Genomic DNA, 12,327 nt, shown 5'->3' on the forward strand with positions numbered 1-12,327 from the left:
GACTAAATACTGGGGATACAAATTTGATCATTGGTTTAAGGTGGTATCTACTAAGTTTCTCCATTATAAAATTATTTTTCCTTTTGTAATTACTAGTTATCTTGGGTGGGGGGAGATAACTTTGAAGCAATGCAAATGTCCTTTTGCTCACTAATTTTTAAAATTTTTTTAATGTTTATTTTTGAGAGAGAGAGAGAGAGCGCACGCAAGTGGAGGAGGGGCAGAGAGAGGGAGACACAATCTGAAGCAGGCTCCAGGCTCTGAGCTGTCAGCACAGAGCCCAACCCAGGGATCGAACCCATGAACCATGAGACTATGACCTGAGCTGAAGTCCAGCACTTAACCAACTGAGCCACCCAGACACCCCTTCTGCTCACTAATTTTTGCATCTATTTTTACAGACAGCAATTAGTACTGTGGTTTGCCTATGGTGATTTCCATTTTCCATTATTCCTTCTATATGAATTGAACTACTGTAAGGAAGAACTGTCCCTTCTCCTCCTTGTATACATCTATTCAATTATTAATATCAGAGTGGACTCTGATATTTTATTGTATGGATGGTTTATAATCCATCACAGATTTGATTACTGGGTGCTCTTTTCAAGTTGATTTCTGTGTCCTTAAGACAATAAGCCCCCTTTGTTTTTGGAGCACTTCCTCACCTTTAAAAAACATTTTTTTCTTTAATGTTTATTTATTTTTGAGAGCAAGAGAGCGCGAGCAAGGTAGGGGCAGAGAGAGGGAAGCACAGAATCTGAAGCAGGCTCCAGGCTCTGAGCTGTCAGCATAGAGCCCGATGCGGAGCTCAAACCCAGGAACTGTGAGATCATGACCTGAGCTGAAGTTGGAAGCTTACCTGACTGAGCCATGCAGGCACCCCGGAGCACTTCCTTATTTTATGGTACCACAAGATATTCCAGGCTCATTTTATACTCTCTGCCCTAGATCTGGAATTCCTCCAGGGAGCTCTGGTTCCTTTTATTAGAGAGTGGTATTCAGAAGCCCAAATCTGGACCCTATAAGTGCTTGCTGCTACTGGGGTGTCACTGTGTCCAAGGCCTCCAAGCAGACAGGGCTGGGAAATGCATATATTCTAACCCTAGCATTCACACACTGATGCCTATTTATTTCAGCATCTATCGGTATGTATATTAAAAACCAAGAATCCAAACCTCCAGTCCAACACCACAAAGTTCATTCTAGCCTTACCACCTTTTTGCCTGTAGCTTTTCTCCGACAATGGAAAACCTGACTTGGCCAGAGCTCTGTAACCACACCATCCCTGCTGGAAGATGGAGTGGGGGAAGATGTTACATTATGCTTGGCCTTAGAGGATGGGATTTGGACAGACATGAGGGAAAGTCATTCCCAGCAGAGAGTGGAAGCTGGAGGGCAGAACAGGGCATGATGATATATGAACCTAAAAGAGGAAAGAAACAGATCCCAAAGGGCCTGAATTTAATGCAACATGTGGTTCATGAAGGGGATTTTGCCAGAGACCTATCAGTTTGGTTTCATTCCACTAGGCAGTGGAGAACGGCCTGACATTTTGGACTAGGAAGTGGCAGAACCAAGGGTACATGGGCCTGAGATCCAAGAGCAAATAGACTGGGTACAGAGGAGAATGAAGCTACTGCTATGCGATAGGGTGGTGGAGACCATCATAGTAAAGGAATAGCAGGTAGGAAGGCACTACAAAAGAACCAACAGAATGTGGTAATTGACAGAATGCGGAAGAGGTAAGGAAAAGAGAGGAGTAAAGTAATAACGCTCCAAACCTGTGTAGTTTGGAGAAAGAGGTACCACGAACAGAACCCCAAACAAAGGATTCTTTGTGAATTATTTCTCCTTTGAGGGCAGGTACAGGCTTAACTACTCTGTGACCACAAAGCCTTATGAAACTCCCTGTGAAGATAGGCCTCAGTCAGCTCTCCCCTCTTAACCTGATCTCCTCAGCTCTCAGCCCTCTCTCAGCCCCACAAACTCCAAATGCCTTCAACACATGGCTATGACAACCATCCTTCCGTGGCTGGCTGTCCATCACCAGGACACAGCTAAAAACCCTCTCAAGGCCTTCCACATGATGGCCCCAACCTCCCTTTTTGGTTTTCTTGCATTATAGCCAGAGGAGGCCACTTACTCTTCCCTGCTGACTTGGCATCACTGGGGTCGAGGACCTCGGGTCTCAAGCCACACTGGTTTCAGGCATCCCTTTGAGCTCTTACTTCAACCTGGGACACCCTCCCCTACCTGGCTGACCCCTCCTGAACCCATGCAAGTCAGCCTACCCCACCTGCTGGATTAGATGCCCTTCTTTCTGGCCCCCACAATGCTACCAAAATGGTTAATCATCTTCCCCTGACCCATATGGTTTTGGGGGCAAAGACATGGCCCCAAACCTGTGGCACCCTCCTGGACATAATGCAGGTGTTCAGATCCCTGATGAAGGAAGGAAAGGACAGATAGTCTCTGAACTCTCATTCCTCACTGTACCCTTTTCCTCAGCTTTTTCCTTCAGAGCTCAGATTATCAACACAGCCTTCTTCACCTCCCCCAACACTCTCTTTCCAGGTGGCCTGCCCTGAGCCTGCATCACTGTTGGGTCTGTCACCCTCAGCCATATCTGAGCTGACCAGCAGAGGTGCCCAAACAGAATGGGCAGGGCATAGACACACTGAGCACCAGCCCCACCTGCCATGAGTCTTATCCAGGAATAAGGCTGAGGAAGGCAGCCTTGTGCTCTGCTTCCAAGTTCTCTGCTTCTCTGGGTGGATTGTGGCAAGTGGGTAATGAGGTTGGGGAATTCTATAACCAGGTTGAGGGCCCGGCCTCCTGGGGCCTCGCATGCCACGTTGCCCCGCCAACCACTGAAACCCTCAGGCTTCTGAGCTAGAGCCAATGCCATGTTGCCTTCTTGATGGTCCTTTCTCTCAAAGTCCCCAGACACAGATAAGCAAACAACACAAAGAACCACAAGAAAACAGACACGCACTAGGCCTTTCCATAATTATTACTATAATGATTTACAAAAAAATTTTCAGGCAACTGTTAAATTATTATACATATCTGGGAGAGGGAGGTGGGGGGTCCTGGTCACAGGGTCAATGAAAACCTCTTTCGTGGAAGAGATGGGAAAAGGAAATGTGCCCCCCTCACTCCCTCTAGGTCTGACTCTTGATTAAGTGGCTTCCTCTCAATAAATGAAGACCGTTAACCCTTTCCCATCCAGGTACTAAGGTAAAGGAGAGGGTCAATGAAGTGTCAGTGAAGTGCTTTGAAGGGAGACCACCAATAAACTGTGGCCGCCCGAACCCCATGATCCTCTGCCCTGGCTCCGAAGGGTCTGATCCTGGGCCAGACCCCTTGGCTGGGGATGGATGGAAGACTGCCCAGTCCTCAGCCTACACCAAGGCATCCACCCAGGGAGACAGGAGGACTGAATGTGATAGGATAAGGGATGCCTAAATGTGGCATGAGAAGCAGGGATGCACCAGCTGGGAGCTGCTGGCCACCCCTCCCCCACCCCACTCCCCAAGGCTAGGTACACAGGCATCCAGGCACTCTGGCTCAGGGAGGGATCCTGTCAAAGGAAATGGGGTGTTGGGTATCTGGCCTTGGAGCTCAGGGATATAGCCTGAGGGTCAGAGCAAGGCCCTGCCAAGGGGGACCCTTGGAACAATCCAAAGCTGGGCTTCTCAACTTTTATTATATTCATTCCAGCTCCTGACTCCCATCCATGCAGCTAAATGTTACCATGTATGTGTGAGTGCGTGCATGTGTGCGTGTGTGTGTGTGCAGGGGAGGGCTGCAGGGAAGCGCAGCTGCCCCACTGCCCAGGGTTCAGGGCATGCAGGGGACCCTAGGCCTAGGATGTGAGCCCAGACCAGAAAGGGTTAAGGGCTCTGACTCGCCTTTCCTCCTACTCTCCCAACATGCTACACCTCCTTGGGCACTAGAAGGTTTTACGATGAATAGCACGGGAGCCATCCTCTTCATACTCCTTTTTGGACACCCACATCTTCTTAAAAGTGTCCAGCGAGGCCAAGATGGAGCCACTGTGAAGAGGGAGGGATAGACTCTTGTGGACCTAAAGGCTGGGCCATCGGCCTCTTGTGGGCACTCAGAGCTCCATTTCCTGTACCTGGGAGGGAATTCCACCCACCTCCACCTGGCCTGGGCCAATGGTCTCCTCCCAGAGCCCTCCCCGTGAACCCCGCCTCACCCGATCCATGTGGAGTACAGCCGTTCCTGAGGGGCTGAGATCTAGAGGGAACAAGCAGTAATGTAACTGCCCGTCCCCCACCTCAGCCCTGGGAGCCTTTCCCCCAGGGCCCAAGGCCAGATAGCAAGTGCATCAGCTGGGAGTAGTGGGAGCAGCCGAACAGGGCAAGGGAGGAGGCTGGGTAGAGCTGGGAGAGGGTGTCTGGAGGTGGCATATGACCTTTCCTCGCCCAGTCAAGGTTGCCCAGTATCCCCATGCCCCATGGGGTTCCCTGAAACCTCACCTTGATTTTGACATCCTTTGGGGCAAGCTTCTTCACTTCACTTAGCAATCGGTCACCGAAGCCTGTGAACACAAGGCTGGCTGAGCCCAGAGTCCACATCTGAACCCCCTTACCACTAGCACCTCCATCTCCAACCTCTGGCGGCCCCAGCTGCTGTCGCCCCTCTTTCGGTGGTTCTTTCCAGGATCAAGGATGGGGGTGAATCACCCCAAGGAAGAAAAGAGTCAGCACCATGCCTAAGGTGGGCCCAGCTTCCTCAGAGAGGTAGCATGAGAGGGAACCCTACCATGCCTAAGGTGGGCCCAGCTTCCTCAGAGAGGTAGCATGAAAGGGAACCCTAAGTCACATAGCTCGGCCTGGCTGCTGAGCTCTTATGCTCTTCCTCACCCAACACTCCAGCAGCCCAAATCTACCCAAAGCAAAGTCAAAGGCAAATGACAAATCAGGAGAAAATGCCTACTATTTCTACCTATCACAGAGGCAAAGATCACACACAGTATTGGGAGGGTGCCAGGGGACTCTCCTCTGTAACTGGTGGGGGCATAAGTGGCACTCGGGGGTGGGGGGAGTTTGGCAGTATCTACTAGATAACAAGTACATATGCCCACCCTCTGACTCAGCAATTCTCCTAGGATTTCTCCTTTAGGGATAGTCTTATTACATGAAATGACAGCATATGAGGTTATCGGGTGTAGCACCTCTGTGATTAGGTGATTAGAAATGACTGCAACGAACTCACAGGCCACCAGTAGGTCAGCGGGTAAATGGCACATCCATTCAGTGATCTATCACATGGCCATATGAAAGAACTCACATGGATAGGGAAAGATCTTCCAGATAGGGGGCTACATGAAAAATACATGGTGCACAACTAGTAGAGCATGTTGTGATGGGTATAAAAGCGGGAGCAAGGGGAAATGAACATTTGCTTACATATGCACAGTGCTGCTGAGCACATAGTTGAGAAACTAGTAACTCCCAGGGGATTGAACAGGGTGACCAAGACAGTGTGAAAAGGGAGACTTCATCGAACACATTTTAGATCTTATGCAAACTTAGCACCTATTTACAAAGTAAATAAAAGTTAACTTTAAATCTTTCTCTTAAAAAAATAAATGCTTGGGGCATCTGGGTGGCTCAGTCGGTTAAGCATCTGACTTTGGCTCAGGTCATGATCTCATGGTTTGTGGGTTTGAGCCCCAAATCGGGCTCTGTGCTAACAGCTCAGAGCCTGGAGCCTGCTTCGGATTCTGTTTCCCTCTCTCCCTGCCCCACCCCCCTCAAAAACAAACATTAAAATAAACAAACAAATTAATAAATAAATGCTAACTGAGCACCAAAAAGCCAACAGAAAATGGGCCACGTCCCAGGTTCTAGGGAGTGGGGTGCAGTTTAAGTCTTAATCACCAGCTCTCAAATGGTGGTACCTTTGAAAAGTGTGGAGCCACCCGAAAGCACGATGTTGGCGAACAGTGTCCGGCGAAGGTCCATGTCAGACTTGTGAATGGCAAAGGCTAGCACCTCATGGAGCCCCTCACTCTCATCACCTACCAGGTCTGGCTGGAACAGCAGCTCAGGGGCCCGGAACCGCGCTGGCCCCACCTTTGGAACACAAGATTGAGGGGGACAGGCCCCTTCTTCCTCCAGATGCCAGTATCACCGCTGCCACCCAGGGCCAGACCTGGCAACTTACATCCAGCATGCTGCCATCTGGCAAGGTGTACTGCACCTTCTCTGTCTCCAGAGCCTCATCCTTCTGAGGGTTGATGGAGAGGTAACAGGCTCGCTGCGGTGGGCAGGGGACAACGCTCAGAACGCTGCAACCGGGAAACCCACACCCAGGGCTCAACCTCACGCCTTGGTGCCACCACTGCCCATTGCCCCACCCAGCCTGCCTCTTCACCCTCCTGCCCTCTGTCACCTCTTTGATGGTCCGGACAACCTCAAACTCAGCTGAGGTGTGAAAGTCAACTCCTTCCTTGCGCAGCAGTAGCCGGAGATAGCGGGAGACATCACGACCAGCAATGTCCACCCGCATGATGGAGTGCGGCATGGCAAAGCCCTCGTAGATGGGGACAGCATGAGTGACCCCGTCCCCTGAGTCTAAAACCACTCCCGTCGTGCGTCCTGTTGCATACCTGTCACCAGGTCAGCATCCCTTCACCTCAGCCACTGAGGCATGGGGACCTCCTCACCCCTGGAAGGGACCCTGGGACATTTGCATTATCTGGTCTGAAAAAGGGACATGAGGAACTCCCTAAAGGAACAGTTACCACGGGGCTGTTTCTACAGGGAAGTCAGACATGAGCAGGAGGATGGCCACACGGAGGATGGGGACTCAGGGGACCCTAGGGCTTAGGGAGCACTCACAGGCTGAGCACAGCCTGCATGGAGATAAACAGGGCTGGCACGTTGAAGGTCTCAAAGAACACCTCTGCTGCCTTCTCCCGGTTCTTACTCGGGTTCAGTGGGGCCTCCGTTAGGAGAACAGGATGCTACAAGAGATGGCAGGGTTTAGGCATGAGCAAAGACAACATGCTAGGCTCTAAAAGGATCTTTCTAGAGAGCCAAACACCCTCCCATGAGCACATGCAGCTGTAGCCTGCTATCCTTCCCAAGGGCACTATCCCATTATCTGCCATCAGTTATTCTTCCAAAGATCCAGCTCTCTCCGGAAAACTCGACTTGGCAGCCAGTGACTCTGTGTACCCACATACACAAAATGAAGTGGCAACAGGCCCTAATAACATGCAGAGGAAGCGTGGAAACCCAACCAGAAAGGAAACAGAGCAGTGAGAGGGCACAGGTGAGAAAATGTGGAGCCTGGTGGGAGGGGCTGGCTGCCACACCTCCTCGGAGAAAGTCTGCAGCTGATCCTTGGAGTAGACGTACTGCCAGATGCGCTCCATGTCGTTCCAGTCTCGCACCACGCCGTGCTCCATGGGGTAGCGGATGGCCAGCAGCCCCCGGTGCTCCTGAGGAGGAGGGTGGGAAGGCCAGCTGGAGCACCAGGCTGCTCTCCAGCAACTGCTTTCTGCTTTCCTGGAAGCTGCCCTTTCATCTGCCCTGAAGAGAACCACTACTGCTGACTGGGTGTCCTCATGCCCAGTGGTGGGGTCCTAAACTCAGTACAGGCTCATTTGTCCAGCAGCAGCTTCTCAGGCCCTCAGAGTCCAGCCAGCTTCAATGGGCAGGGGAGAGAGAGGGTGGTGATATGCTCCCTCCCATCCTAGTCCTCACCTTCCTCCCCTGGCTGTGCTTCTTGGGCTTCTCTACTCACTGCCAACATGTTCTCCCCTCTTTTCTCCTCACACACTGCCCAGCTTCCTTCCCCACCACCAGGAGCTGCTCCCATGCTGTCCTGTCCTGTGGTTGCCTGTTGCCCACCGCTCCTCCCAGCTCTGGAGCCACTGCTCACATCTTCCGCACAGACCTGCCCTTCAGTGTCCTCCCTTCTTACCAAACGTGCCCCTTCTCACCAAACACCACCTGACCTCTCTCGTCCATAGGCATGGCTCCTTCTGACCCCATCTCCTGAGAGCCCTTTATCTGTAACCTTGGCTAAGGCACCCCGCCCACCCCCACAACCATGTTCTCCAGTGCCTAAACTCCTAAACTACACTTGCTTCCTCCTGTTGGGGCCTCAACTGGCCATGCAGTACTTAGACAAGTCACCCCAGATGGAGAGTAAGAGGTTATCCCACAGTTCTTGTTTCTATCAGTCATCAAATCTGAGTGATCCAGACTCTTAGATCACTTTTCTTTTTAAGCAGGTTCCATGCCTAACACGGGGCTCAAACTCATGATTCTGAGATCAAGAGTCAGATGCTCTACTGACTGAGCCAGCCAGGTGTCCCTTAAGTCACCTTTTAATCAATTCTTTCCTCTATAGCTTCCAAATCACTTCTATAAAACAGGGCGTTAAGTAGTCTGTTCCTCCATACAGAAACCATCGTGCCATTTCATAGTACTTCCAAGATGGAGCCTTGAGAGCCCAGGAAGACGCTTGGCAGATGGCCCCAGAGAACAGATGCCCTCTTGGGAGGTACAGCTCTGATCACCAGCCAATGCTCCCAGAACTGTGAAGGCCCCAAACCCAGGCAAAGGCAGGCTCCACAGGTGTTACCTCTGCTTTTGGTCCAATGAAGAGGTCCCCCTCCAGGGCTCCAGCCATCACTCGCATGTGCTTAGGGCGCCCAACACTGCAAGGACAGGTAGAGTCACCAAGGTGGGCAGGGGGCATGGATGAGTCCATGTCCAGGAAAACCAAAGTCTAACTCCTGTGGTCAAAAGGGTAACTACTCTAAAGTATCCAGAGGTGGCCATGTGGCAAAGGCCAGAACCCAGGCCTAAGGGACACAGGCCTAGAGACCAGAACTTGGCAGGATGGTATGCTCAGGGTCAGAAGAAAAGGTATCTTTTTCCCACCCCTTCCTCCCAGACAGGGCTGAGAGCTCTGGAATCTCAGCCCTTCATGGTCCAGCCCTGGCAGTGGGTCAGCTTCAGCAGCCATAATGACTCAGCCCACGCTCTTGATTTCAGGAGGGCAGGGCTGCTGCCACTGTCTGCAGACCAAGGTCCCAGGAAGTTGGGTCATGGTTCCCTTGTTCACCCCTCTCTGTCATTTGATCCTGCCCCTTCCCACTGCCAGGGCTTCCAGAATAAAGAGTCAGTTCTTGGAAGACTAGATAAGCTACAATTCCAAAATTTGACCCAAGCTGCCTTTTAATTATACACAGGTAGAGTTCAGAAAGGAAAGCTGAAGCCCTACTGGGTGCTCCAAGCTGGCCCTGTCCCCTGACCAGGCCTGGGGTTCTCAGTATAGCCAGCCACTTTGGGGGCCTCAGGATCCCCCCTGCCCTACCGCCTCCGCTTAGGCCAATCCCTCTATAACCTCCAGGATTTGAGAAGATTCCCACTGAGGAAAACTTCCCAATGCACTAGAGTGGCTGAAGGAGCACTGCCAGGTTTCTTCCATGCTTTCACCTCCCTCTTACCCCTGCCACCACTTGCTCCATTCAGGGAAAGACTCCTCTTGACGGAACCAATTATTTTCTCCAGTTGGAAAATAAACAAGCCCTGGAAAAAACATTTCCTGGGAGCAAGGAGTGGCTTTGCATTAACTCCCACTCTTTTTCCTCTGAGGTTAGGTCCTTCTCCCAGAGATGTCACCCTTCCATTCTTGCTGCTGCTACCACACCCTGTTCCCAAGGGAATGCTGGTAGCTTCTCCTCCCTCCCTGGCTCAAGGAGGGACCAAAATCAGACTTCAAAGAAGAGGAAGCCCAGAGCACTTCTCTTGTCCTTCCAGAGCCCTTAACACCATTGGCCTCACAAACACAAAACAAAGGGTGTTTTTCCTTATATGTGGGGGCAAGAGTTGGTGTCAAAAAGAGCTGTGACACAGAGCCAGTTTTCTTCCTGGAATCCAACAAAAAGGTTAGGGCTGCTGCCTGAGCAACACTTACTAGTTTGGGAAACAGTATTTGGGAATCTGGTCTCCTGCAAAGCCAGCCTTGATCACCCCTGAACCCTGAAAGGAAAAACAATGTTTAGCTCCTGATGTGCTCCTCCAGGTGAAGGCAGTGCCCTGCAGTAGAGCTGGCTGTCCAGATCATGGCAGCCTGGGGAGCAAGTCTGAGACCCACCAAGAGGGCATGATCATTTACAAGTACTCCAGTGATTCACAACTAGGGGGTGACTTTGCACCCCTTCCCCCCAATTTAACAATGTCTGGAGACTGGGGAGGAGAGAGAAAGGGGTAGGTACTACTGGCATCTAGTGGGTAGAGGCCAGGGGTGCTGTTAAACATCCTACAATACACAGGTCAGCCCTTCACACCAAGAATAATCTAGCCCAGAATGTCAACAGTGCAGAGACTGAGAAGCCATGAAGTACATGCTCCTCTGCGTACTCTAGGGCCAGCTCCAGACAGGAGGAATCCAAAGTGGCACAAGCTACTCCCAAAGGTCGGCTAGAAGCAACCTCTAAGTGTAGTTTTTCTCAATAGCCCCTGGTCACCCCCACCCCAACAGCCATGGACCACATACAGGACCCACCCGGCAAGATCATTGTGTATACAACAACTGGCACCTCCCCTCAAGTGTCTTCTCCAAAGACTACAGGTGAATTTGGTCCTGCCACTGTTCTAGCACGGAAACTGGACTTACACTCTTAAAGGGAACCGGACATCCAGAAACCTCCCACCTAATGAAGGAATCAGCCTCTCAACCCTACTTCCCACAGATCTCCATTACAACCTTCTGGGTCTGCAGTGCAGAAATAAACATTTTCATGTTACAGAGGAGGGGCTGGAAACCCAGAGGGACCAAGCAGGTTGCCCTCTGAACTCCTAAGCTTGTTGGTTAGCCTAAGTGAATTATTTGCCCACCAAGAAAGGAAGTGGCCTAGTCCATCCTGTAGCCTGCTGGACGGAACCCCCAAGCCTAGTTCTAGCCTTCTTATTAAACACCCCCTGCTATGACTCAAGGAGCCCACGTGGGTACTCCAAAAAAGACAGCCATTCAGGATTACATGGGGGTCATGTGGGAGGGAGACACATCCCAGAAAGAGGAGTGAGTCATTATAAAAAACTCCAAGGCTCACACAGCAGAGGCAGATACCGAGCTAGAGGCAGATCCATATATCCCTGTCCTTCATTTTCTTCCCATGGATCAGACAGTTCTGAGGCCAGAAATCCTTAGAGGGCAGCTGAAAACATGCTGAGCCCCAGTGCTGAAGGACAAGGCCACAAGGAAGCCAGGCAACTTTTCTCTGAAGCTTCCAAACCATTATCCCAAACTGCTATGGGTCCTAGAAAGAGTGGTCCTGAATTCTCCACTGTCCTGCTAGCTGTGGAATTTCTGCTCAGCACAGAGCAGTGAGCACTTAAGGAGAGGGTCAAAGTAGCCAAGTGGCCAACCAGGTGATGGTGGATATGTGGTTGGCAGAGCTTAACCAGTATTTTTTTTTTTTCTTCTTTCCAGTCTCAGGAAAAGAGGGCCTGTCCACTCTGGAGGTCCTGCTTAGAACTGCAGCCCCTTGGGAAGTGCTGTTGTAGAGGTCACCAGGCCAACCCTCTCTGAAAGATCAGTCCAGCACTCTGCAAAAGGGCAAATGCCTTCCCTCCTCCTCCACTAAAAGGGGCAGCCAGAGCCCGAGAAGGGGGTAAAGTGGTTGGGGTCCTAAACCAACCTAACCTAACTAGGGGCCCTCATCTCAACCAAGAAGGGTCCAGGTGCCTCCCTGGGCCTGACACAGGTGCACTGGCTGGGCCGCTCGACTGTCACTCCAGCACTCCCCACGATGACCACAAGTAGCCAGACAGATGGGTCCCATGCCTCTCCAGTACGTCCCCACCGGGCTCGGGGAGGATTCGGGCAAGGGCTCCACGGCGCCGGTGGAGGGGCTGGGCCCATGGCCCTAGCTACAGAGCCAGGTGAACAGGAGAGCCCCAGGAGTGGGTGTCGGGCGGGCATCGCTCGGAGGACTAGCGGAGACGGGCGGGGGGAGGGGGTCCTCCTGGCGCCGCCGCGTGCACCCCCGGGGGCGGGACTCCCGCCCTCCCCCCGACTGCCGGGCCTCACGTTATCGATGACCACGGGCTGGTTGGCGATTATGTCGTAGGACTCCATGGCCGGGCCGGGCCGGCCCTGCCCAGCAGGGGGCCTGCAGGAGGGACAGGCGGGCGGGAGGGCGGGCGGGCGGACCTAGACCGCGGCAGCTCCAAACCCGGTGCCGCGCCCCTCCCACCTAGCGCGCGTAGCCTACGCCAGCCCCGCGGGGCTTGCTGGAGGGCGGGCCCCCCAGCCAATCACCGC

The 12,327-nt window shown here is 52.3% G+C and overlaps 1 protein-coding gene across 1 annotated transcript; it reads right to left on the reverse strand.

The window, feature by feature from the left end:
• Positions 1-2,995: 2,995 nt before the first annotated feature.
• ACTR1B (actin related protein 1B) lies at positions 2,996-12,228 on the reverse strand. Its single transcript, XM_058684335.1, has 11 exons — positions 12,094-12,228; positions 9,976-10,040; positions 8,635-8,710; positions 7,358-7,483; positions 6,879-7,003; positions 6,430-6,646; positions 6,202-6,294; positions 5,936-6,110; positions 4,509-4,570; positions 4,226-4,266; positions 2,996-4,058 (listed from the first exon to the last, which is right to left on the reverse strand). Exons 1-11 carry the CDS (start codon positions 12,139-12,141, stop codon positions 3,956-3,958), a joined length of 1,131 nt encoding a protein of 376 aa, XP_058540318.1. The 5' UTR covers positions 12,142-12,228; the 3' UTR covers positions 2,996-3,955.
• Between the last annotated feature and the right edge of the window lie 99 nt (positions 12,229-12,327).

Source organism: Neofelis nebulosa, chromosome 9 (assembly GCF_028018385.1).
Source record: "Neofelis nebulosa isolate mNeoNeb1 chromosome 9, mNeoNeb1.pri, whole genome shotgun sequence".
NCBI classification, from domain to species: Eukaryota; Metazoa; Chordata; class Mammalia; order Carnivora; family Felidae; genus Neofelis; species Neofelis nebulosa.

Coding starts and splice junctions, on each gene's coding strand:
- ACTR1B (XM_058684335.1), bottom strand. CDS start 12,141: ATGGAGTCCTACGACATAATCGCCAACCAGCCCGTGGTCATCGATAAC. Junction 6,647..6,878: donor ATGCAGGCTGTGCTCAGCCT/GTGAGTGCTCCC, acceptor ACCTGGTGACAG/GTATGCAACAGGACGCACGA. Junction 6,111..6,201: donor CAGATGGCAGCATGCTGGAT/GTAAGTTGCCAG, acceptor TGTGTTCCAAAG/GTGGGGCCAGCGCGGTTCCG.